We start from the raw sequence: 25245 nt of genomic DNA on the forward strand, positions 1-25245 counted from the left end.
AAGTTTACGTACGTCGTTTTTCCCATTTATTTATTACAGAAATCATTTCACCTGAACCTGCTGAAACTCTCAATCAAATCAGGTTGGAAAGTCACTAGCAAAAGTCTAGTACGCAAAAGGCAAAAGACACAGTGTGAAGCGATCATCAGTCGTATTAGTGCCACTCTGCTCTGAAGCTCACCTTAGGAGGCATCATGAGCCTCAAGGTATCAGCAGCTTGACCTACGCCTAAGGGGTTCGGGACAGAGCTGATTTAATTCTGTAGGTGAATCCCTGAGAAGAGCAGGTTAATTTCCAGCTGCTGGAAACCTGGTGGGGTGAAGGAGCCCCTTGGTGAGTCTTACGCCCGGGGGGTTCTCCGGGATGACGCCATGGGGTGATGAACCTAAGAGGTGTTATGTGTTATATACATTTGTGACAAACAAAGGCATGTTTGTATCTCCAGCCTTGATCTCTCTCTCTCTCTCTCTCTCTCTCTCTCTCTCTCTCTCTCTCTCTCTCTTTCTTTTTTGCTCTCTCTCTCTAGCAGTTCTGACAGGAAAAATAATGGCACAGAGGAATTGTGGAAAAAGATTTTGTGTGTGTGTAAAAGTGAGAGAGAGAGAGAGAGAGAGAGAGAGAGAGAGAGAGAGAGAGTAATAAAACACTTTCACAAATCACCCAAGGCTTTATACACCAAAGTAAAAAGGAACCAGATATGCACTGCTGAGGAAATCTAGCATACTTCAGTTCAGGGGTTCAGGGGTTTAATTCCTGAATGAACAAACCTCATTCCAACTCAATCATGACCGAGAAAAAGAGAAAGAGAGAGAGAGAGAGAGAGAGAGAGAGAGAGAGAGAGAGACGCAGTTACACATACACACTTCTATGTATATCGTTATTTAGATTTTTATTAAAGCTACCTATTTTCTTTATCTCATTTTATTTCAAAACTCTGTATAGTTTTTATTTCATTGTTATCACTTCCTGTCTCTTATCTACTTCGTTATTTATCTGCATGTTCTACTGAGGTATTGTATCGAACATCTTTGGTTGTTGTAGCATGACATTTTTCCTTCACTTGAACCAGGAGACGGAAACCTGTTCCAGCACGACAATGCTCCTGTGCACAAACCTGAGCTCCATGAAAATCAGCTTTACACGAGGTATAGTGGAAGATCTCCTGCTATAGAGCTCCAACCCTTTTGTGATGAATGTGAACACTGACTACGCCACTCAGGCCTCCTCACCTTCTCACCTACATCAGTACCTGACTTTACTTACACCCTTGTGACTAAAAGAAACTCCACAAACATCTAGAGGAACATCATCCCAGAAGAGTGGAGCTCATTATAAATATTATAAATGGGGACTAAATGTGGAATGGGGACGTTCAAAAAGATGCACATAGCAATCTCAGGCTCAGATGTCCACAAAATGTTCATCATGAATACTGTTATTATATATAAAGGTATGTTTTAGCTGCGCAGTGCATCGGAGTTTCCTTCAGACGTGAATTTTTAAGTGTATTTTTACACCACAAAGCCATGATTTTATTATATTATTATGCTAAAAACGAAGATGGCGTGTAGCTAGGCATGCTAGCGTGCTAGAGAGCAACTCCGAGAGATTACAATACAAAGACAAGACGGATAAAAGGCAAGAGATAAAGTGAAGTACAAAGAAAAGAAGTGAAGAGATAAAAGGGCAGATTAAAATACAGAGTGAATAAAAAAAGGGGAAAGAAAGCCGAGCTGTGAGGAGTTGATGAGTTTGTCTCTGAAGTGAAACAAAGGAGAGATAAAGAGGTAAATAATTAAGCTAATCAGCTAATCACGGGGATCGATGTGGACTGACACACAGCCAGTAGGAAACTTACTTCAGGGTGTCGAAGTGAGCAATCTGCCAAAAAAGGCAAGTGCAGCAGTGTGTGTGTGTGTGTGTGTGTGTGTGTGTGTGTGTGTGTGTGTGTGGTGGGGTGGTGGGGGGTGGAGGCACCTTGCAACAGCTGGACTCAATTAACTACCCCAGGGGCAGGTCAGTGTGTGTGTGTGTGTGTGTGTGTGTGTGTGTGTGTGTGTGTCTGAGACCGCTGGCGCCAGTAGAGGAGCAACAGGTCAGAGAGGATGAAGATTATAAAAATACTGGCAGGCAGTTGGCCTCAGTGCTGAGTGTATGTGAGAGCAAGTGTGTATGTGTATGTGTGTGTGTGTGTGTGTGTGTGTGTGTGTGTGTGTGTGTGTGTGTGTGTGTGTGGGAGGGAGACACTTGCTGAATGAGACAGAGTAAGAGAATGTATACACGTCTGACACGGCTCCCTCGCTTTGCTGAATCAGTGCAACATGGCTCCCAAAAACCGTCCTCCACTACTTCCTGTGGAAAAGGTCGCCATGTTCCTGTTTGTTCCCGTCTCTTAGGATCCCCATCTGTACAAACGCTTCACTCATTTTTATTTATATTTCACTGCCTGCCTATGAAAATATTGGGACGAACAGAATTTGGTTTACAAGAAAGAAAATGGACAGGTTGGAACTAGGATGGAAACAATTTCTGGATAAATACATGATCACACACACACACACACACACACACACACACACACACACACACACACACACACACACACAGTTTATACATAGACACACATACATATATGTGTAAATATATAAAATATGTTTAAAATAACTTTTTATAAACACATTATATATATATATATATTTACATATTATTATATTAAGTGTACATATTTTTTTCATTGACTTCAACACAAACCCATTATTATCTACTGAATTTAATATATAATACATTTAATATTAATTTCTGACCATAATATGAACACACTGAACAATTTATAAATTTTTTTTGTTAATGTATATATATATATATATATATATATAAAATATGTGTGAGTGAGTGTGAGTGTGTGTGTGTGTGTGTGTGTGTGTGTGTGTGTGTGTGTGTGTGTGTAACATTATATTTAATATTTCCGAGTTGAACTGCAAGTAAGTCTTGTTTATTTGTAATTTATTTGTATTTGTATGTTTTACAACCGAGAGTATTAGTAAACTACGGAGTATAAAAGTAGGGAAAATGTTGCAAAAATTTGTATAAAAAAATACTGTACTAAAATGTACACAATTAAAATATCTTATAGCTAAAACTACTCTGTTGGAGAGAATAATCTCAAATTAAAAGATTATTGTAAATTTTGAAAACGAAAAAAAGACGGCTAAAATTTAGGAATGTACCTGCAACATGAAAAATACGGCAAATGAAAAAATCTAAAAACATGTCTGAAGATTCTCCTTCATCCACATGTCGTTATCAAACTAAAAACTTGCTAAATGTATGTTTATATGTAAAATCTTATTAAAACATCTAACAAAGACATTTCTGGGAAAACTCCTAGCAACACCTAGTGGCTAATTCAGACTAGGAACAAATGTTTTTATAGATATATAGTTAATAGATATTTTTACACACAGGGGATAAACATTTTAACATTTTTAACTTATTTAGCCATTCAGTATTTTGCTTGATTTTATTTGCTGTAATAAATAAAAACTATAATTGATTTGCAGATACATAATTGTATAAAATGTCTGGATGCTGTTGCATGAAATTTTCCCTTCACTTGAACTAGGAGACCTAAAACTCTTCCAGCATGACAATGCTCCTGTGCACAAAGGAAACTCCATGATGATCTGCTTTCGAAGACTTGGCGTGAAAGATCTCCTGCTCTAGAACTTTAAACCTATGGAGCACCTTAGTGATGAATTGGAACTTGATATGTGACAATATGTAACAGGTTGCAAATTACACTGATCTTGATTGCATTGAGCATGATTGCATCACTGACTGGTTCAATAGTGCAGCATCTGAAGTGATGAAGTGGCCAAACAGCGGTTGTTTTCACCAGAGAACATATGCAATGACAGACGAGGAGATTTTGAACTTTTGGTTATATATACTGGGATATGGACGTTAGCAATGTGGTGTATTTGAGTAAGTGTGTGTATATGTGTATATTTGTGTGTGACATTTCTCACAACTTTCTGCAGCCACTGAATTTATTTAGAAGTTTATTTCAATTCCATACAATTTAGCACAGTTTTCTCTCACACAGCATTCTGGCGCCCCTTGCTGGTCATTTTGAGTATAGTCACACATTTAACAAACAAAATTATAATAAAAATAAATGTAGTTTTTTGGGTCATCAGGGGTAAAATCACAATATAATACACAACATTACATTGTAAATTATACAAAATATCGCACTTGTTTCCTGATATAACGGGACCCCCCCATACAAATTTGTGCTGATTTTTTGTTTGGATTTTTTCCCTCTTTACTAACTACAAAAATCTAAAATATATACAATTAAATGTAAGTAATTTTTATAATTTATGTTACATTTCTATTATTATGATTATCCATAATCATTTTTAAAATAGTTTTCTGTATCATATATACACATTTAAATAATTTGTTAGCTTTTTTGTAGTAATTTAATAATTTTTTTATTATATATATTTTTTAATTTATAAATTAATTAAAGCTATAATTAAATCTCTACCAAAATGTCAGGTTTTTTTTCCACGACGCTCCATGAAGATCTACTTTTCATGGGTTGGAAAATGCTGTAGACCCTATTGAACACCTTTGGGATGAATGTGAACACTGACTGCACCCCAGGAACCTCCTTACCTTCTCACCTTCTCACCTACATCACTACCTGACTTTACTCAACACCATTGCGGCTGAATGAATCTCCACAAAAATCTAGTAAAACATCTTCCCAGAGGAGTGGAGATTATTATACCAGCAAATGGAGACTAAATGTGGTTGGGATGTTCAAAAAAAGGAGCATCAGGTGTCCACAAACATTTGACTATACAATGAAGAGAAGAATTTGTGTTTTAGGGTTAGTTTGCTTTGGTTTTTTTAATTGTAATAAATAATTAATTATAAATTATTTAAATTTATTGACTAGTAAATAGTATAAATAATTATACAATTTAATTCAACAGATGGAGCATGATTGAGGTTATTATTATTGGTATCATCATCATCATCATCATCATCATCATCATCATCATCATCATTATGATTATTATTAACTCTGCACTCTGGCCATCAGGCTCTTCTGTCACTATAAAAATAAAACTCTAGCATGATTTTTTGCATCACATCTTCATCCCTGCATCAAAAACTCCATTATATAGAATCAGTTCCTATAAATTACCCAGTAATTACTACTCCAGAGGAAACCAACATTTTTTCCTCTGACATTCACTGTGATGAAGCCTTCATAAGCCATCATAACGTACTGATTACACCTGAATCATTGGAATTACTCCAGACAGGCTCAATGGTACTTGTAAAGATGACCTGGGCTTCTCTCCTGGGCATTTAGATGTGTTCAGGAACTGTCAGGAGAGCTTGTTCGTCATCCCGGTCCACGCTCACGTTCTGCAACATCACATCACATTCAGTGTTGAATCAAACTGAGAAACTGGTATAGCAATAGTTGAAGAGTAATCTCTCTATATATACACTAAAGCAGGGGTCTCTAGACTACGGCCCTCATGGTGGATACGCCCCCCCGCCCCCTGACGAAGAACCACCCTCTGAATAAATGGCAAAAACATTAAATTTCATTTTAAATATATATTCTACTCCTATCATACCTGTATTTAATTATAAAGGTTGGCTTTTAAACAAAAAATGTCTCCTAATTTATTAACAAACGTCGCGGCACTGATAGTTAATTGCTAGAACTTTCAGCTATCAGCAAAAATCCATGCCTATAGTTTTTCCGGTTTACAAGTACAATAGCGGCCTCTAGTGGCGAATCCCTGACTCTACATGTTGTTTGTTTTTACACGTGAGACTGCGCGCTGCACGGACAGCACTATATTAAATGTATTATTTATACTTTATTACTTTATTTATATGAGTTAGATTTAATAATGAATATATTCATGTTTATTTCCTTTAGCACATTTTCATGATTCAGTACTTTTTTGTTTTGTTTTGATCTTTGATTTATAGGTGAGTACTATTTTACATGGAGTGTCATGTTTGTTTGTTTTTTATCCAGTATACAAAGTACGATCCAATCTAGCTATTGGTGAAATCCACTAATGATCGGACTTCTAGTTATTAACGTATCTTTATTATTACTTGTTATTTGTTAGATTCACCCAATAACAATATGCATAAGTAAGTAAATGTTTTGATTTCAGGAATCATGAATATAAAAAATATTATTATGATATAGTACTAATGATCTTTAAATTTTTGATATATCTTGAAAGGTTACGCTCATGTGTGTGTACGATGCAGAACAATAGAATAGACTAATCTAGAATTAGGAGGGAAAATACATACATTTAAAATCATTATAAAAGCTCTACAATGATACTGGTAGTGACTCTGACCCGGTCTTGACCCGGTCCAGACCCGGCCCTGACCCGATCCCCATTAAAGAAAGGATAATTTATGTGGAGCTCACAGTTAAAAGTTACTACGTGGTTTGTGGACACCTGACCATAAGATTGCTATATGCTTCTTTTTGCAGATGTTATTTCACAGTCTCCATTTGCTCATATAAAAAAATAAAACACTTCTGGGAAGATGTTCCACTACATATTTTTGAAGATTTGTAGAAATTCATTTGGCCTCAGGGGTGTTAGTAAAGTCAGGTACTGATGTAGGTTAAAGAGAATTTATCCCAAAGGTGTTCATTAGTGTTGAGATTAGAGCTCTATAGCAGGAGATCCTCAAACCCATGTAAAGGTTCTTTGCTAATGTTGTTGGGGAAGAACCACAAATGGCTGTGAAAATGTAGGCGTCCCAATATTTTTGCCATATAGTGTAAGAAAGAAAAAATGGCAAGCAATAAAATAAATCTAGGTTTATATCTCCATTGACTATGATGTTTGTGGATGATATTGTGATTTGTGATGAGAGTAGAGAGCAGGTGGAGAAGATCCTGGAGAGGTGGAGGTACACACTGGAGAAAAGGGGAATGAAAGTCAGTAGGAGTAAGACAGAGTACATGTGTGTGAATGAGAGGGAGGGCAGTGGTGTGGTGCGGTTGCAGGGAGAAGAGGTGGAGAAGGTGGAGGAGTTCAGGTACCTGGGGTCAACAGTGCAAAGTAATGGAGAGTGTGTTAGAGAAGTGAAGAAAAGAGTGCAGGCAGGGGGGAGTGGGTGGAGAAGATTAATAGCAGGAGTGATTTGTGATAGAAGAGTATCTGTGAGAGTGAAAGGGAAAGTTTAGATGGTTTCTTGTTCACACAGAGAAATGAAAGATCATGGAGGCCTCTTACTTTTGTAATCGTCATTATCTTGCTGGTAAAAACAAAACTAAACTAAACTAAATGCTCTTTTACACTTTGCTGATTGTGGCAACAACATATTAGTATTTTATTGACAAATAAAGTAGATTTTTACTTTGGAAACCTTGGAAAAATGGTTTCAAAATGGTTTGTTTTGATGCAACTACGTTGAGGTGAACTGCATCACAAGAAAGAAATCTCCAACCAGTGAAGAACATCTATGGCGAGTTTTAAAAGAGGCACAACAAATGTTTGGAGAAATCCATTAATAAAAGCATGTTTGAGAAGCAATTAAGGGGTCCAAGCACCCAAATATGCTTTTAAAGTTGTATTAAGTTCAAGATTAGTGTTTAGAAATCGTGAAATCTACATGGTACATGATTAATATTTGAAGGATTTGGAATTAAAGGGTGTTAATTATGGCTGATTATATCTGATCTGTTTCATGATACCTGCAAGCTAAGCTCAGTGAGATCGAGCTCTGGGAGACACGGGGCTTTAGTTGGCATGGGACTGGCCATGGGCTGAACACGAGTGTGACGATAAGGTGATGTATGACTGCACTCAGCATCGTCGATCTGGTAAAGAGGGAAGTTTTTAATTACAATGCAATGCATATTGTTAAACGGCAAAAAAAAAAGCTCACTTAACCAGGACATGTTTTGGTGCCTGACGTACAGAAGATATTTTAAACTTTAAACTATGCATGATATACATATTATATCTATCTATCTAAATATACACTTTATGGCCAAAGTATCTGGACACCTGACTTTTCCAGCCATATGTGCTTCTTCCCTGTTTGACCACAAAGTTGGAGACACACATTTGTATTGGACGTCTTTGCAGCAGTTTTTTCCTTCACTTAAACTAGGAGACCCAAACCTGTTCCAGCATGACCTTGTGCTCCATGAAGATCATGGGTTAGAGTGGAAAATCTCCTGCTATAGAGTTCTGAACTCAATACAATTGAACACCTCTGTGATAAATGTGAACGCTGAGTGAACCCCAGGCCTCCTCACCTCACCTACATCAGTATCTCAATGTGTTTGGCAAAATGTACATAAAATGATTAAATTCCTAATAATAAAATAAAACTATAGTAGCGTCATGGGAAAATGAAGCACTAAAGTAAAACCCGGCACTGTGAGTACACCACGAAGCTTAGTTCCGATCACTTTGCTTTGACCAATCAGTGAGCAGCACTACTGCAAGCTCCACCCACATCCCTCCCAGGTTAATTATTTTAGCCTCACTGTCATAATCACAATCACAAAAAGTGCTGCAATGCTTAAGATCGTCGTCGTTCATTAAACGGTGAATAATTGTTATATAATTGAATAATTAGAATAGCAGTGATTTTGTTGTTCCAATAGCGTATGTGATGTGGATTTAACAGATGTGTGTTTATAAGAAGTGGCGAACTCACCACAGGCCTGTCCCGGTGTGTGTTCACTGCCTCCACATTCAGAGAAACTGACTCGACTTTACAGCCTGGAGACAGAGAGAGAGAGAGAGAGAGAGAGAGAGAGAGAGAATAAATGATAAATAGAGAGATAGAATGCAGGAGGGAGTAGAAGAGAAATTGAGAATGAGAGATAAAGTGAGAATAAGAAATAAAGAAGGAATGGATAGATAGATAGATAGATAGATAGATAGATAGATAGATAGATAGATAGATAGATAGATAGATAGATAGATAGATAGATAGATAGATAGATAGATAGATAGATAGATAGATAGATAGATAGATAAGGCTCACCATATGCCACGGGCGTGAGCTTCAGCACTGTATGCAGAGGACATTTTAAATACGGCAGCTCGTCTAAGGAAAAGATGAAGAAACGTTTGTGAAAATTTTTTTTCTTAAGTCCCATTTATATCCATTAAGAACCATTAAATTCTACTGGAACATCAGTCATATTCATAATGGAATAAAATCGCTGTGATTATGTAATGAGACAAATCTCTGTAGTGTTGAATTCTTGGTTCTGATTGGATTCCTTTCACTTTCCGGAACCTTCCCTGCTCCGAAACAACCCCAAACCATCACGTTTCCACCTCCATGTGTGAGTGTGGGGGTGAGGGGGGTCTGATCACATCTTGATCCATCTTACACAAGTTCTTCTGGTAGAGCGTCCCATTTGGAACCACAGAACTTTCTTCCACTTGTTCACTGTCACATTCTTGTGTGTTTTTGTCTTTTACTAAGTTTGTTGCATAGAAACAAAATGAACATGCCGGTGTCTCAAAAACCATAAAGCACTCGTTGTTCCACACTTTCGACAGGCATTGTATATAAATGATAACTATTAGCAAGCTAAGCCTAACTCAGTTTATTGGTTGCATGGTGTATTAGCCAGCTAGCAATTCATGTTTAGATATTCATTGACAGTCTGCTGCTGCAATGCAAGCTAGCATTTTAAATATCAACAAACGTTTATTAAGGGTTATTAACAAAAAAACTTTACATAAATGATTGCTAATTAACAGTCTTTATGCAAACATTAGCTAATGCTCTGTCTTACTCCTTCAATGTCTATTCTTATGCCTGAATGTTTTTTTCCCCCCATTGTCCTAGATTTGTACTTCCAGTCATTATTGACCCACTTTGCCAGTGTTTTGAGCAAATGTTTGTCTGTTTTCTCGATGTAGAATTTGACCCAGATATCAGAAAAAAAGCCTGAAAAATACATCTTTAACAAGAGCACCCTGGAGCTTTGAAGAAATAAATTCACCTGCACTTTTGTCCAGAAAATACGCGAGTAGACAGCGCATGACGGCCTGGTGACACACAACCAGAACGTTCTCCTGACGCTCCAGCTCCATGATCACAGGTTCTAGTCTGTGAACCAAATCTTCATACGACTAGCTCGAGGAGGACGAGAGACAAAAAAAGAAACACAACTTTATCTGTAAAAGGCACTACATATATACATAAATACATACACTACATAAGGCATTTTGTCAAATTGTCATCGTAGGTGCATGTCCACTGTGAGAGACATAATCTAAAAAAAAAAATCCAGAAATCACAATATATGATTTTTAAACTATTTATTTGTATGATACAGCTGCAAATAAGTATTTGAACACCTGTCTATCAGCTAGAATTCTGACCCTCATTGACCTGTTAGTCTGCCTTTAAAATGTCCACCTCCACTACATTTATTACCCTAAATTAGATGCACCTGTTTGAGGTCGTTAGCTGCATAAAGACACCTGTCCACCCCATACAATCAGTAAGAATCCAACTACTAACATGGCCAAGACCAAAAAGCTGTCCAAAGACACTGGAGACAAAATTGTACACCTCCACAAGGCTGGAAAGGGCTACAGGGAAATTGCCAAGCAGCTTGGTGAAAAAAGGTCCACTGTTGGAGCAATCATTAGAAAATGGAAGAAGCTAAACATGACTGTCAATCTCCCTCGGACTGGGGCTCCATTCAAGATTTTACCTCGTAGGGTCTCAGTGATCCTAAGGAAGGTGAGAAATCAGCCTAGAACTACACGGGAGGAGCTGGTCAATGACCTGAAAAGAGCTGGGACCACCGTTTCCAAGGTTACTGTTGGTAATACACTAAGACGTCATGGTTTGAAATCATGCATGGCATGGAAGGTTCCCCTGCTTAAACCAGCACATGTCCAGGCATGTCTTAAGTTTGCCAATGACCATATGGATGATCCAGAGGAGTCATGGGAGAAAGTCATGTAGTCAGATGAGACCAAAATAGAACTTTTGGGTCATAATTCCACTAAACGTGTTTGAAGGAAGAAGAATGATGAGCACCATCCCAAGAACACCATCCCTACTGTGAAGCATGGGGGTGGTAGCATCATGCTTTGGGGATGTTTTTCTGCACATGGGACAGGGCGACTGCACTGTATTAAGGAGAGGATGACCGGGGCCATGTATTGCGAGATTTTGGGGAACAACCTCCTTCCCCCAGTTAGAGCATTGAAGATGGGTCGAGGCTGGGTCTTCCAACATGACAATGACCCGAAGCACACAGCCAGGATAACCAAGGAGTGGCTCTGTAAGAAGCATATCAAGGTTCTGGCGTGGCCTAGCCAGTCTCCAGACCTAAACCCAATAGAGAATCTTTGGAGGGAGCTCAAACTCCGTGTTTCTCAGCGACAGGCCAGAAACCTGACTGATCTAGAGAAGATCTGTGTGGAGGAGTGGGCCAAAATCCCACCTGCCAACCTGGTGAAAAACGACAGGAAATGTTTGACCTCTGTAATTGCAAACAAAGGCTACTGTACCAAATATTAACATTAACTTTCTCAGGTGTTCAAATACTTACTTGTGTGTGTGTGTGTGTGTGTGTGTGTGTGTGTGTGTGTGTGTGTGTGTGTGTGTGTGTGTAATCTAAAAATAATTACCTCGCCTTTTGGGTAACGGTAGCGATATTTGTCTTGGTCTCTCAGTGCAAACTCTTCAGGAAAGTGCTCCTGAATCTCTTCATATGTCATCTCCTCACACACACCCTACACAAACACACACACACAGTCAGCAAATTAGCATGTAGTCTCTTAAAATATGATATAAAGTCAATTATTAGCAGTGCCACTATGGTACTATGGAGGGACACTATGTAAACGAAGACATGATAAAGTACTCTCCAGTGTTCCCTTTTGTAAAGACATGAAAAAGACATGTTGCAGCGCACTACAGACAAGACCATATGAAAAGTGCCCTCTAAGGCATCCTTCTACTGAAGATTATGTGCTGTAGTGTCCTACAGGGTTCTCCTACATGTAAGAAAACAAGATAAAATGCCCTCTAGGGTGCCCTTCTGGTGGAGAATAACTGATTTACTAATCTAGATCGATAGATAGACAGATAGACCTATAAACTATGGCCTACAAAAGTGCCCTCTAGGGTGTCCTTCTACTGAAGAATATGTGCTGTCCAATGGAGTTCCCATTATTGCACGGATACACAATGAAGTGTCTTCTAGAGTGCCCTTCCAGTGGTGAATGCATAATGCAGTGCCCTAAAGGTGAGAAACTATGATAAAGTGCCCTCTATGGTGAACCTCGAGCAGACACTGTGTGTTGTTTTGTCCTACAGTTCACATGCATGCAAGAAAATATAATAAAGTGCCCTCAAGGTTTCCTTTACAGCGGATTTTGCATGACGCAGTGCATGCACAATCCGCAGCACAAAAGATTGTGCTTTCTAGGGTTCCTCTATTCTAGACAAAACATTTAAAGCCCTCTGAGGTGCTCTTTTATCAGAAAAAATGTGACATATGTCGTATCTATGTGCAAAGAAACCCAATGAAGTGCCTTCAAGGCTTTGTTCCAGTAGTGAATACACGATTTAGTACCATAAAGATGAGCAAATATAAGCAAATTCCCACTAGGATGCTCTTACATCAGCTAATTTAAAGCCCTCCAGGTTCCCTTATTATGTTTTTACCTCTGCTCTAAGATCTAGAATTACATGAAATTTATTGAGGTTTTTTTTTCGTATTTGTCTATTTTTAAAGGTGAAAAAAAGGTGCATTCAAGAAATAAATGCAGCATGTGTGGAAAAAGGTGCCAAAGTGGCTAAAGTGCACGCTGAGATGACGAGTGTTCAGAAAAATAGTGTTCAATTTGACGCCTCAAAAATCCAGCCACATGCTGTCATAAGTGGAGCAATAACGCACTGCCTGTCTGGCACAAAGTCTGATTTCTCCAAGTTCTTGGCCAAAATCTCTGTCTGTACTCACTGCATCAATTTCATTCAGAGCTTTCCATTGCTCGTACTGAACCCCGACTCCCTCGGCAGTCTGGATCGTCCTCTTCATGTGACTTGTCCAGATCTTCAGGTCCAGGATACACTGACTTCTGATGTACTTCCCAAGAGCTTCTGCAAACTTATAGAAAAAACAATTACTGCATTTAGAGGAGCTTTGTGTTTTCTCAGTAACACGACAAGCTGCATTACAAAAAAAACAAGTAGAAGAATTTCAGTAGAAAATACATGACGCATTGCATCCATTTAGCTTCTGTTATGTAAAAGAAAATGCTCTTTAGGCTTCCTTTCTAATTGTGAGTATATGATTAAGTAACCTAAAGGAAGAATAATAAAAAAAAATCCTTTATCAATGTAATACATGTCCTATTAAGTTCATCCACATGTACAGCCTCAGTTCAAACACAGAAAATTGCACTCTATGCTTCCTTTCCTGTAAGACTGTATGAGGTAATGCCTTACAGGTGAGTAAAAGTAGTCTTCTAGGGGGCTCTTTCTTTATAGAATATAGAAATGTCCTAGGGTGCAAAGAAATGCAACAAAGTGCCCTCTAGGCTTCTTTTCCCATGAAAATTGCACGATGCAGTGCCCTATAGGCATTCTATGCTTCCTTTCCTGTAGACAGCATGACATAATGCCCTACAGGCGAGTAGTCTTCTGTAGTGCTCTCCTTCAGAGAATATGTGAAATACTTTATATAGTATATTTAAATGCAAAGAAATGCAATGAAGTGCCATCTAGCCTTCTTTTCTCATGGAAATTGCATGCTTCAGTGCCCAGTAGGCAAATTTGCATTTAAAGATAAAGGATAATGTGATATATCTCCTATAGAGTTTATCTACATGAAAGGAAAAACAATGACGTACCATTTATAATTCCTGTCCAGTGGTAAATCCATGAAGAAATGCCCTATAGGCGAGTTATACTAGTATATAGTATCACAATCTACTATTATAATAAGTAAAAACCTTATTTCCACGCGGTGAGAGACCCGAATCCCCGCCGATGCGCCCGAGCAGGTTGAGCTCGCTCTCTCCATGCCTGCACAGGTAGATGGTGCGTGGCGTGACGTGAATATTCATCAGGTAATAAACGATCCGGCTCTGGATGTGATCCTGGACATGGTTTACCAAATACCTGCTGCCTACGTTAAAGATTTTTATATAGGACAGGTTTCTGTAGCAGAGAAGGACAGAGAGAAAAAAACAGCAAGACAGAGAAAAGAGATCTGAGTGTTGCACATGCACTAATGGGATTCCTGAAACATCTTGAGCACAGCTTAGTTCAGAAGTAAGGTTTCATTATTTCATGCAGGTATTTTCTTCAGTATAATAGCAATGTTGGAAAGAAGAGAAGTTTCATGAGCCTGGAAAGTGGCATAAAGTGTATTCAAGTAAAACTTTGCTACAGCTTACAGGAATGTGTATAGTCAATATATGAGGTGGTATCAAAAGGTTTGGAGACTCGCTCTGTTTATAAGAAAGCATTTTATTTATCTATATTTCCACACTATCACCTTCAAAATAGTCCCCATGCACAGTAATACAGTGCCCCAGCGTTCCTGACACTGGAATGTGTCTTGAAAGATCTCCGCAATGGTGTCAAAACGGAGACCTTTGAGCCGGATTTTCATCTTCTAGAAGAAGGCGAAGTCCGCAGAAGCCAAATCTGGTAAACAAGGTGGGTGCAGAAGTGAGATTGTGTGGATGTTCTCCTACGATCATCATGCTGAACGGTTTCAACGTTTCCGGGAGTTGAGCTTTTTGAAGGTCTTCCTGATCTCTCATTGTCTTCCGGCGATGTTCTTCCGCTCTTGAAGAACAACCCTTTGCAGCATTGCCGTAGGTTGAACGTATGCCATATCGAACGTATCTGTGGCAGATTTGCCCAATTTCATGCAGAACTTCACTTTTGCTATTTGTTCTAACTTGCTGTCTATGATAAAATCGCAGACGTGGTCAGAATAGCACCAGTTAGCACCATTAGTCTCGAAACTTTTAGATACCACCTCGTATAGTACAGAGATGCCCAAACTAGGCCCCGCAGGCCAAAACTGGCCCTCGCTGTGACGTTTGATTCAACCCACCCGTCATGTACGAGATAAAAAAAAAGCTACAGATACAGATTCCCATAACTCATAACATATTTTGTTTTATTTTTCAAGCTGTAAAAAATTTAAAAAAGTACAGTGAAATCAAAAATTTGAGAATATAAGTGAATTTGAATTACTCCATTCGAGGTCAATGAAATCACAAGCACATGGCTGTGTACTAAATAAGTGTATTAGGCATTGAAGTCAATTGTACTATAAATAGAATTGTTTCTATGTTTATATTGTATTATTTGTGCTATTAAATTTTCGTTGAACTAGAAATCTTTGAAAGTGAAACTACATTATACGAGTATAGAGTCATATTTTCTGTGTATTTGCTTATTTCCAAATATTAGGAAATCCAAAATAAGTGGAACCGCAGCAACTTTCATCTTAATTCATTGTGGAGCAGGGAAACGAAAACATTTTGGAGCTACGAGTTTGCGACCCCCAAATCCTTGTTTCAAAATTCCCAGTTTCCCTGCACGACCCTGTATTATATAATTTGGTGTAATATTGCAAATTTGATTTCAGTTATCATTCAGGATCGAGCGCACGCTCTGTTTTACACGTGTTCTGATCGGCGCTTGGTGTATCTACTGATCACCAACATACAGTTCAGCCTCAGTTCAACATCAAGCAGAACATTTAGAGAGGAATAAATGATGAAGAAACTCCAGACTCGAACTCAACACAACACACGTGACCTCATTTACACTATTATTTTTAAGTAGTTGAAAAGAATCGATCAGTGTTTGAGTCATTAATATTATTCTATTAATAGATCAGTGTGCTGAGAGTCACATTCGAGTCTTTTCACATAAACTGAGATGATTAAACATCCACCACTGATTTTAGGAGAACGTTTGGGCAGCTTTGATGCTGCAGAAGATGCTGCAGGTTCTGAGGTGTAAGTTGCATGTTATTTTTGTTTGTTTGGATTGTTTTTTCAGAAATTCCCAGCACATCTTTTTTTTTAACAGAATACCTGATAAAAGATATCACAGAGGTCACAAAGCAGGTTTCTGCTGAATGATCAAGTCAGAAATACGTCAATTAAGACATAATAACTTTTACACACAGCTAATCATATTATTAATAAAAGAAATATTATAAAAAATTAATTAAACTGAATTCAAATGTAATAGATTAACACCCCATTATATTTAATCCCATTATATATTCATATATTCATAGTATCAGATTTTATGAATTGACATTGAGATAAATTGTGTTCACCACCGAACAGTTGAACTCCTCTGCGTTATCTCACCTGTCTTTGTTGTCATCCAGAGGGACGTAGGTCATCTTATAGCACTCGATTCTCTTCAGAAAGTCTTTCACAACCTCCTCTTTGTCACAGCCGATATAATCAGGGCTGCTGAGCTTTACTTGCTGCAGAAAAGAAAAAATTTCACGAAATCTCAGATCAAATAAAAAACAATGGGATACAATGCTAATTAAAGGGCAGCTGAACTGTTTGAACACAGACTGATCTGAAACCAGGTGCAGGTGGGTGTGGCTTAATATGCTAATGAGCATAATTAGTTGGCATCGATCTACCCAAGGCTAAGAAATACACCATATGGACAAAAGCACTGAGACACCTGACTTTTCCAGCCATATATGCTTCGTCCCCAGCTCCTTGAATATCTGCTTTCCATGGGTTGGAGTGGAAGATCTCCTGCTATAGAGCTCCAACCCTACTGAACACCTTTAGGATGAATTGTTCATGCTGACTTCACCCCAGGACTCCTCACCTTCTCGCCTACATCAGTACCTGACTTTACTAACACCCTGAATGAATCTCCACAAACCTCCACAAAATCTAGTGAAACATCCTCCCAAGAGAGTGGAGCTGATAATAACAGTACAAATGTGGAATGGGATGTTTAGAAAATACTTTGGGTACTTTGTCTCTATTTCTGTTTATATTTTTATATTAATAGAATGAAATAAAATATACCTATTTATATGAAATAGCTATAGAATATAAGATATAGTTATGAGTTTTTGCTTGTGAGTTGTGAAACATTCATTTGATTTTATGATCATTTTGGCAGACAGGTTGGTGAACATCTGAGCTCACCAAGGGCATGGGAAAAAAATGGATGAAGGATATGTCCACACTGATATGTTTTGGTTCAAAAAAGCATATTTATTTTCTACGTTTTTGGCCTTCCATCCACATTCAAAAACGATGACGCATCGGTGCCTTCCCTTGAAATTGCTGCAAAGTTTTAAAGAGCCTAAAGTAAATAAACGGAAGGCTGAAATTGAAAGTTTTGCTCATGCGCAGTACAGAAACGTAAACGTTTTCAGATGTTTCAATGTGGATGAGCGAAACCATTAAAAATGGTTTTCCACTACAAGTGGACCTGTAGTGTTTTTAGACGAAAACAACATTTTCTAATTCATCCAGATCAGTGTAGACGTAGCCAAAGTTACATTGTTTAGACAGAATTTCATGTTTTTCTTCACTGAACATGGAATTTGTACCTTGATATTTTCAGCAATGATCTCAGGATCGTCACACACAGACTCCACAAAAAACACCTAAAATAGAAACAACAATTTTGGAAAAAACAAACAAACAAACTGAAATAAAAATTTTTTTTTATATGTTTTGTCTACCCAAGTCTATATCATTTCAATAAATATATTTAATGGGAGTATCTTATTTACAAATCATATTTTTGCGTAAGCCTGAATTATTCACCTCATCTGAACGAGAGAGAGAGCGAGAGAAACTACATTTGAATTTATTTTACACTGAAAGAAAATGTATAAGCTGTTTGATGAGACATTTATGGAAGGAGTCTCCAGTTTCAGAGTTCTTACAGTTCTTCAGGGTTGATCAGTTTATGTTTTAAGGGTTTCTCGAATCGACATTGTACGTAACAAAAAGCTGATAAAAATGTTGTAGAAAAGAAATTAAACAACTTCATGACGTGATTGGAAAAGAATCAACACTGCATTATTGTTAAACTGTAACTCTACGAACTGAACCTAACGCACGTGTCGACGATTTGAACTGGACTGAATGTGTTCGGGGCTTTTGTTCACCTTGTAGCCGTTCTCTTTGGCGAACGACAGAATTACCTCCCTCCTCTCCCGTGTTGTGTTCGTTGCATCGAATACCTGCAGGCAAAAAAAAAAACGTGATATATAATTTACGATGCCTGTCAAAAATATGGAATGGTTTTTGAGATGCATGCATGTTTCTTTTGTTTACATGTGGCTATGTCATGTTCCACTTCATATATTTGGAGAACATGCTTAATCGTTACGTATATGAAGGTTAAATAGTGAAATGAATCCTGAACCAACATGGCTCCCAGTCCATACTTCACCATGCAGTTCCGTCTGGATTGCGGCTCGTTGGAACCCCTGAACCGTCTGAGTTCTATTAGTGTTATTTAGAGAGCAGACAGACGTCTGGAGTGATATCTATCATGGAACCACCTGCCCAGTCACCGCACCTCAATCCTACTGAACTGCTCTGAGATGAACTGCATCACAAGAATGAAATCTCCAACTAGTGAAGAACATCTATGGCGAGTTTGTACAAGAGACACTACGTTTGGGACAACGAAGTGTGTGAAGAGCGTGTGAAAGTGTTCTTCATACTAAAAGAGGATTTTTCAATGAAAATAAAGTGGAACATCTGGATATTTATAGATTTGTTGGTTCAAATACCTAGTTTGTTGCATAGGAACAAAAGAAACATGAATATGTTTTTTCTGGAGGCCAATTGCTTTCTTTATTACCCTCATAACTCCAGAAGGACACTTTATACACCAAACGTGGTGTAGCTGTTTGTTTACTCACCACCACTTGGCCTTGCTCATAACTGAAGTAGGCAGCAACGTCTTTCAGGGCGGCGAGTGCACAAGCTCTGAACACAAAAACACAACAACACTTACAACACACACAAATCTTTGCGGTTGAACTGATGTTGAACTGTGTGTTGGTGATCAGTGGATACACCAAACGCCAATCAGAACGAGTGTAAAACAGACCAGTTTTTATCCGCTCATAAATAAAAAAAGATATTTTAGTGATAGTTATATTTAGTTAGATTGTAGTGAAGTAAAAGTCTCCCCAAATGGAAACACTTACAAATGGTGTACAAAATACACCAAAAAATTACTTTGTTACTGTCCACCACTGTCTGGTATGCGATATTAAAGAGCTGACTGGAAATTAACGACCAATAATTAGGGCCAAATTAAACCATGTAAATACAAGAGCAATAACATGAGTGTGTGTCTCACTTGCGAATCTTCATGGCCTCTTCGTTGTCTGGACGGAAAAACTCGAAGCTCTTGTAGGTCTGAACAGCTTCCCTGCGGTACTGGCCGACATTAAACACTGTCAGGATGGAAATAAATCCATCACAGAGTCGAATAAGAGTCGAATTAGAAACAAAACAACGTAACACTAATGAGGTCAAGATCATCACAACGAGACAATAAACACAGTGATATTGTAGCATCGACCAGTACAGTAGATGTGTGTTTCAAAGAATTTGTTCATTTTTAAATTTGTACAGTTTGTTCATGATGCAGATTGTGGAAACGGACATAACAGTGTAGATAAATAAAGATTATTAAATTATTAAATGTATGACAGATTTTATTATTTACCTTTGGTGGGAACGCCGATCCAGTTGAGGTAGCGCGTTAGTTTTTTGGAGATGTAGGTTTTCCCTCGGGCAGGCAGACCGACCATCACAATCATAGTGGGTGAGTTTGTGAACTGCGGCACAGACGCTGGAACATGAGCAAAAGTACACGAATAAATTGAAGGCATCGGTACGTATGTAATTAAAGGTAAAGGTGCTTTTTACTTGTCACATGAACATTACAGCAAAACTCTTGCTTTGCAACGTTCGGAGGCTGGAATCAGAGAGAATACAGCATTCCTGGAGCACAGAGGGTTAAGGGCCTTGCTCAGGGGCCTAAGCATGACAGCTTGGAGATACTGGGGCTTAAACCTGTGACCTTCTGATCAGAAATTTGAAAGCCTTAGCTACAAAAATAGCACTTCTCTAACCCTTGGGATTGTGTGAATACAGAGCTATTTGTGGGATCCTATAGGGGGAAATTCTACAAATGCTTTAATCTAATTGGTCAGAAGCTGGTGAATTTGTTTCGATTACAGCAGAACTGAAGATAGTAACAGATAGTGGACGCTCGATGGCTGTGGTTCAAGACAAGTCAAAAGCCAGTCCTGTGTCTGAAACTGCTCCATACCTCCTATAATGTGCACTATATATATCCAGGAATGGCCTTTTCCTGCAATGAAGAGAGGCCCAGGAGGAAGTCTGGAATGGCTTCCCTGCACCGACTGATATACATTTACATTTACTGCATTTAATCAAGAGAGCAGTTGAGGATTAAGGGCCTTGTTCAAGGGACCAGCAGTTTGGTTGTTCTGGGATTTGAACTCAAAAGATTTTCTTATCCACTAGCACTTATACACAATGCACAATGCAAACACAACCAGACCCACAAATAACACTGGAGTGAACTCAGGAGCTCCCCTTTGTCACTGTAGATACTTTGGTATTCACATTATTGTGATTTTTTATTATTGATTATGGATTGTCTGTCTGCTTTTCTGATTTCTAGTTTTCTTGTTTGCTTTTTCCTGTTTCAAGTGCTGACCCTTGCCTGACTCTTGGCTCTATACTATTTTGTTTGCTTGCTTACAATAAAACACTTGGACCTGGACAGAATCAAAACTGAGCTTTAAGAGGGTTGAGGCTAACTCACGAGTGAGTCCAAATAACTGGCCAGGACTGCAGCTAGTTAGCTTTATTTGAGCACCAATTATCAGGCTGTAAACAGGATTTACATCATGTCAAACAGACTCTCAAGACCAAAGCTGTATTTATCAAAAACAACACACAAGTCTGAGACAAGCCCAAGAAGAAGAGGCAATCTTTCAGACACATGTTCACACAGATACACATCCGATACAGAAAATGACTTGAGACAGTCTTGAGACTGGATCCCTAAAGACCTTCAGAGTTCCACATAATCCACAGCTAATTATAATAAAAAGAACAGTGTGTGTCCAGCAATGGCATGGAGATGTTCTGTAGGGAGGGGTTTAGTTTATTGTGTGGAAGGAGTCTTTTTTTAGTGTTTGTATGTGTGTGTGTGTGTGTGTGTGTGTGTGTGTGTGTGTGTGTGTGTGTGTGTAAGAACGGACCATGAACTTGTATCAGGCTGAGGTTAACGGCCCTGAGATCACCATGAGAAGCACAAACTCTAAACAAACTCTAAACTTACAGCTGCACCATTTTATATACTGTAGTAATAATCAATTCATTATACATTCTATATGATTAAAACACACACACACACACACACACACACACACGCACACACAGATAAACAGCTGCTGGATTCCCAAGAGAAGGAGAAAGAAGTTGAGAGATCTGAAGAGAGACATCGCTCTGATCTCACTTACAGCCACGTCTCCGGCTCAGTCTGCTGTTCATCCACGGAACCCAGATCTTCTCCAGAGGATTCTGGGTAAGTTCGCTTTGAAGGTGAGACATTTCGGCGTGTGCTGGTGTTTGTCGCAAAGAAGGACAGATATCAATCCAGCGTGTGTGTGTGTGTGTGTGTGTGCGTCAGGGCCTGTCCTATAGACTGAAGTCAGATGATTGGACATCCTCTATCAGTCGATTCATCACACACACACACACACACACACACACACACACACACACACACACACACACACACATATTTACAAAAAAGCACACACACATTTGTCTTACTATTGATGCAGTATTATTAATAAATCTATCCATTGTTCCATTAATACCATTCGCTAATGACAATTTGTGCCAATAACCAATAATTTTCAACCAATCCACCAATCACACTTCATTACAATTCCTAATAACCAATCATTTTTCCAAACTTCCAATCACTGCACAGCATTGATCCCCTCCACCAATTGCGGATTATTATTCTACCATTTGACCAGTCACCGGTCACTACATTCTTTCCCAATGTTTAATCAGTGATCACATTTTTTCTGACGTCCAATCACCATTGTTTCACGACACCCAATAACAGCACACCATCTTTTCCCAACGTCCAATCACGGGTCACCATTGTTTCCCAACATCCAATCACAGATATCTATTGTTTTCCAACATCCAATCACAGATATCTGTTGTTTCCCAACATCCAATCACAGATATCTATTGTTTTCCAACATCCAATCACAGATATCTGTTGTTTCCCAACATCCAATCACAGATATCTATTGTTTTCCAACATCCAATCACGTTTTATATGATCTCCACTTTGGTTTCCACCAGTTTCTCTAGTTTCCTTTAAACCCTAAAAAGCCCATATGTGTAAATGAGCAGAAGAATCATGATCAAAACACACTCCAGATCCACCACGGTCCTGACCAGGATCCAGGATCCAGATTAGCCTTCAGTTGAACTCCACAGATACCAAAGATTCAATTAGACATGACGTTTACACGAGTGGGATTATGGGTAATTTAATCAAACCAGGAGAGATAAGTCAGTGCTCAGATTGTTGTGATCGTATTGGACTTGTACACTCGACTCCTCTACATGTCCTTGATGTCCCTGGTGTCCTTGATGTCCCTTCAGACAGTAGATCTGTAATCCGACACTCGACTTGCAGGAACTTGGCAGCGGGTAACAGTGGCCTTGGCACTGAGTGATGAGCGTTCTAACACAGCTCTGCTCACGGCTGCCATTTTAATCATCAGATCAGATTTTTTTTATCTTCTACATGATCTAAATCTCAAGAGAGGACGTGTCTCCTCACACACTCTATAATCAGGATTCTTCATCTTCTCATTCTTCTTCTTTTTGCTTTTCTCCATCATCATCATCATCATCATCATCATCATCATCATCATCATCATCTCTTCTGCTTATCCTACTTCTTTCTCCTTTTTCTCACCTTCAATTTCTTCTTCTCCTTTTTTCCTTTTTCTACTCTATTATTATCATCTTTATATTCTACCCTTTTCTCCTCCTTCTTTTCTTCTCCTCCATCTACTTCCTCACCATTCTCTTCCTCTATATGTACGTCTCTTTCTTCTGCTTCAAACTCCTCCTCTTCTTCCACTTTTAAATTGTCTCCTTCATCATCATCATCATCATCATCATCATCATCATCATCATTAACATCATCTTCCTGTCTTCTTCTTCTTCTCCTTCCTCTTTTCCTTCTTCCCTTCTTCTTATACTTCTTCTTCTTCTTTTTCCTTCTTCTTCTCCTTCCTCTTCTTTCTCCTTCTCCTTCTTCTTCTTCTTCTCCTTCTTCTCCTCCTTCTTCTTCTTCTCCTTCTTCTTCTTCTCCTTCTTCTTCTTCTTCTTCTTCTTCTTCTTCTCTTCTTCTTCTTCTTCTTCTTCTTCTTCTTCTTCTTCTTCTTCTTCTTCTTCTTCTGAAATGCCTCAATAGCAGCTGACACAAATCAGCATGATATGGAATTCAGAAATATCCTCGTCTTCAGATTCTACAATTTGAAGGAAAATTGAAGCTGATTTTGAATGCGATACCTGCAATACATCTCGAAACATCTGGAGGAACATTTTGCAACTAATTATGCTAATTTGGAACAAGTCAGTAAGATGATTGGGTATACAAAGAGAGGTGATGTTTCATCAACCTGTGAGAAGCTGAGTCTAAAAATTATGGAACACTTTCAGAATAATGTTCCTCAACATCAAATTGCAAAGATTCTGAATATCTCATCATTCAACATGTAAACATGCCAAATGAAATATAAATAAATAAATAAATAAACTACACGTATAAGACTCGAGGCCTGCGAGTGACCCGTAGTGACCCCACTACCCCATTATCCTGCTGACTGGCTGAAATCTGAGGCATAAATCGAAACCTGAACAAACTCATGCGTGAATGTTGTGTATTCTCACCCGTGCTCTCACAGCGAATTCGTTTCCTGTGTGCAGGCTTCCTCACCTCCATGTGCTTCAGTGCAGCAGAACAGCTTGGATATGAACATGAAGTGACCGGCTGCTCACAGATCCTTGTGTGTGTGTGTGTGTGTGTGTGTGTGTGTGTGTGTGTGAGCGTTTATAATTATCCACAGAGCTCCCCACAAGCTGCTCAGCCCACAGGAGTATCAGATAGAGCCACGGTTGCCAGATTGTGGTAAATGTGTCTTAATTGATTTCTTACAGCATTTAGTATCACAAGTGACCTAAAGTACAGGTGAGTGATCAGTCGCTGTCTCAGCACCGACCTTTGACCTTTCACACGAATGCCTCATTCTTCACCAAAAGTTTGTGGACACCCGACCATAAGATTGCTTATGTGCTTCATTTTGAACATCCAGTTCCACTTTGAGTTCCTCATTCACTGCTTTAATGAGCTCCACTCTTCTGGGAAGATGTTCCACTAGATTTTTGTTGTGGAGATTCATTCAGCTAGAAGGGTGTTAGTAAAGTCAGGAAGTGATGTAGGTGAGAAGGTGAGGAGGTTCCTGGGGTGCAGTCAGCATTCACATTATTATTATTATTATTATTATTATTATTACAATAAGATTTATAGCAGATCTTCAACATGTTCCAACCCTGGCTTTGTGCACAGGATTATCATCATGCTGGAGCAGATTTGGATCTCCAACTTTAAGTGAAGGCAAAATTTCCTGCTACTGCACCCGAAGACGTCCTACACAATTGTATAGGCACCACATACGGCTGGAAACGTCCCAATACTTTTGGCCATAAAATGTATTTGTGTGTTTTGAAGGAACGATCCACTTTGAAGAATTCGCAGATTATAATTAATGTTCTTTAATAATAATTAACTTTAACACGGTTTTTCACAATTTCCTTCGAGGTCCCGAATCCCTGCTGCACCCCGATTTATCGCTCGCATCATTCCAGAGTGATGCAGCGGCACTTTAGTCTTTTAGTCCTAATTCTTAAATTCTGTAAAGCTGCTTTGAAACAATGCTCGATAGAATTAAACTTGATTTGTGTTAAGGTGGATTACTGCAACATCCGACACTTTTCTAAATCATTTTCTTCC

General features: G+C 38.7%; 1 protein-coding gene across 4 annotated transcripts; it reads right to left on the reverse strand.

Moving 5' to 3' along the window:
* Positions 1-5346: 5346 nt before the first annotated feature.
* LOC124399240 (6-phosphofructo-2-kinase/fructose-2,6-bisphosphatase-like) lies at positions 5347-24273 on the reverse strand. Of its 4 annotated transcripts, XM_046870056.1 has the most exons (16): positions 24126-24228; positions 21650-21859; positions 19816-19941; positions 19444-19540; positions 18998-19064; positions 18233-18307; positions 17666-17722; positions 16440-16561; positions 14043-14250; positions 13049-13195; positions 11712-11816; positions 10064-10193; positions 9088-9150; positions 8755-8819; positions 7778-7903; positions 5347-5451 (listed from the first exon to the last, which is right to left on the reverse strand). In XM_046870056.1, exons 2-16 carry the CDS (start codon positions 21738-21740, stop codon positions 5392-5394), a joined length of 1539 nt encoding a protein of 512 aa, XP_046726012.1. In that variant the 5' UTR covers positions 21741-21859; positions 24126-24228; the 3' UTR covers positions 5347-5391. The 4 variants fall into 4 exon arrangements, with proteins under 4 accessions (XP_046726012.1, XP_046726013.1, XP_046726014.1 ...); XM_046870057.1 differs by lacking the exon at positions 21650-21859 and having other exon boundaries at positions 24126-24273; XM_046870058.1 differs by lacking the exon at positions 7778-7903 and having other exon boundaries at positions 24126-24226.
* Positions 24274-25245: the final 972 nt, after the last annotated feature.

This window comes from Silurus meridionalis, chromosome 16, assembly GCF_014805685.1.
Source record: "Silurus meridionalis isolate SWU-2019-XX chromosome 16, ASM1480568v1, whole genome shotgun sequence".
Classification (NCBI taxonomy): domain Eukaryota; kingdom Metazoa; phylum Chordata; class Actinopteri; order Siluriformes; family Siluridae; genus Silurus; species Silurus meridionalis.

Coding starts and splice junctions, on each gene's coding strand:
- LOC124399240 (XM_046870056.1), bottom strand. CDS start 21,740: ATGTCTCACCTTCAAAGCGAACTTACCCAGAATCCTCTGGAGAAGATC. Junction 19,942..21,649: donor ACTGAGCCGGAGACGTGGCT/GTAAGTGAGATC, acceptor CTCATGTTCCAG/CGTCTGTGCCGCAGTTCACA. Junction 16,562..17,665: donor TCATTGCTGAAAATATCAAG/GTACAAATTCCA, acceptor TCTTTTCTGCAG/CAAGTAAAGCTCAGCAGCCC.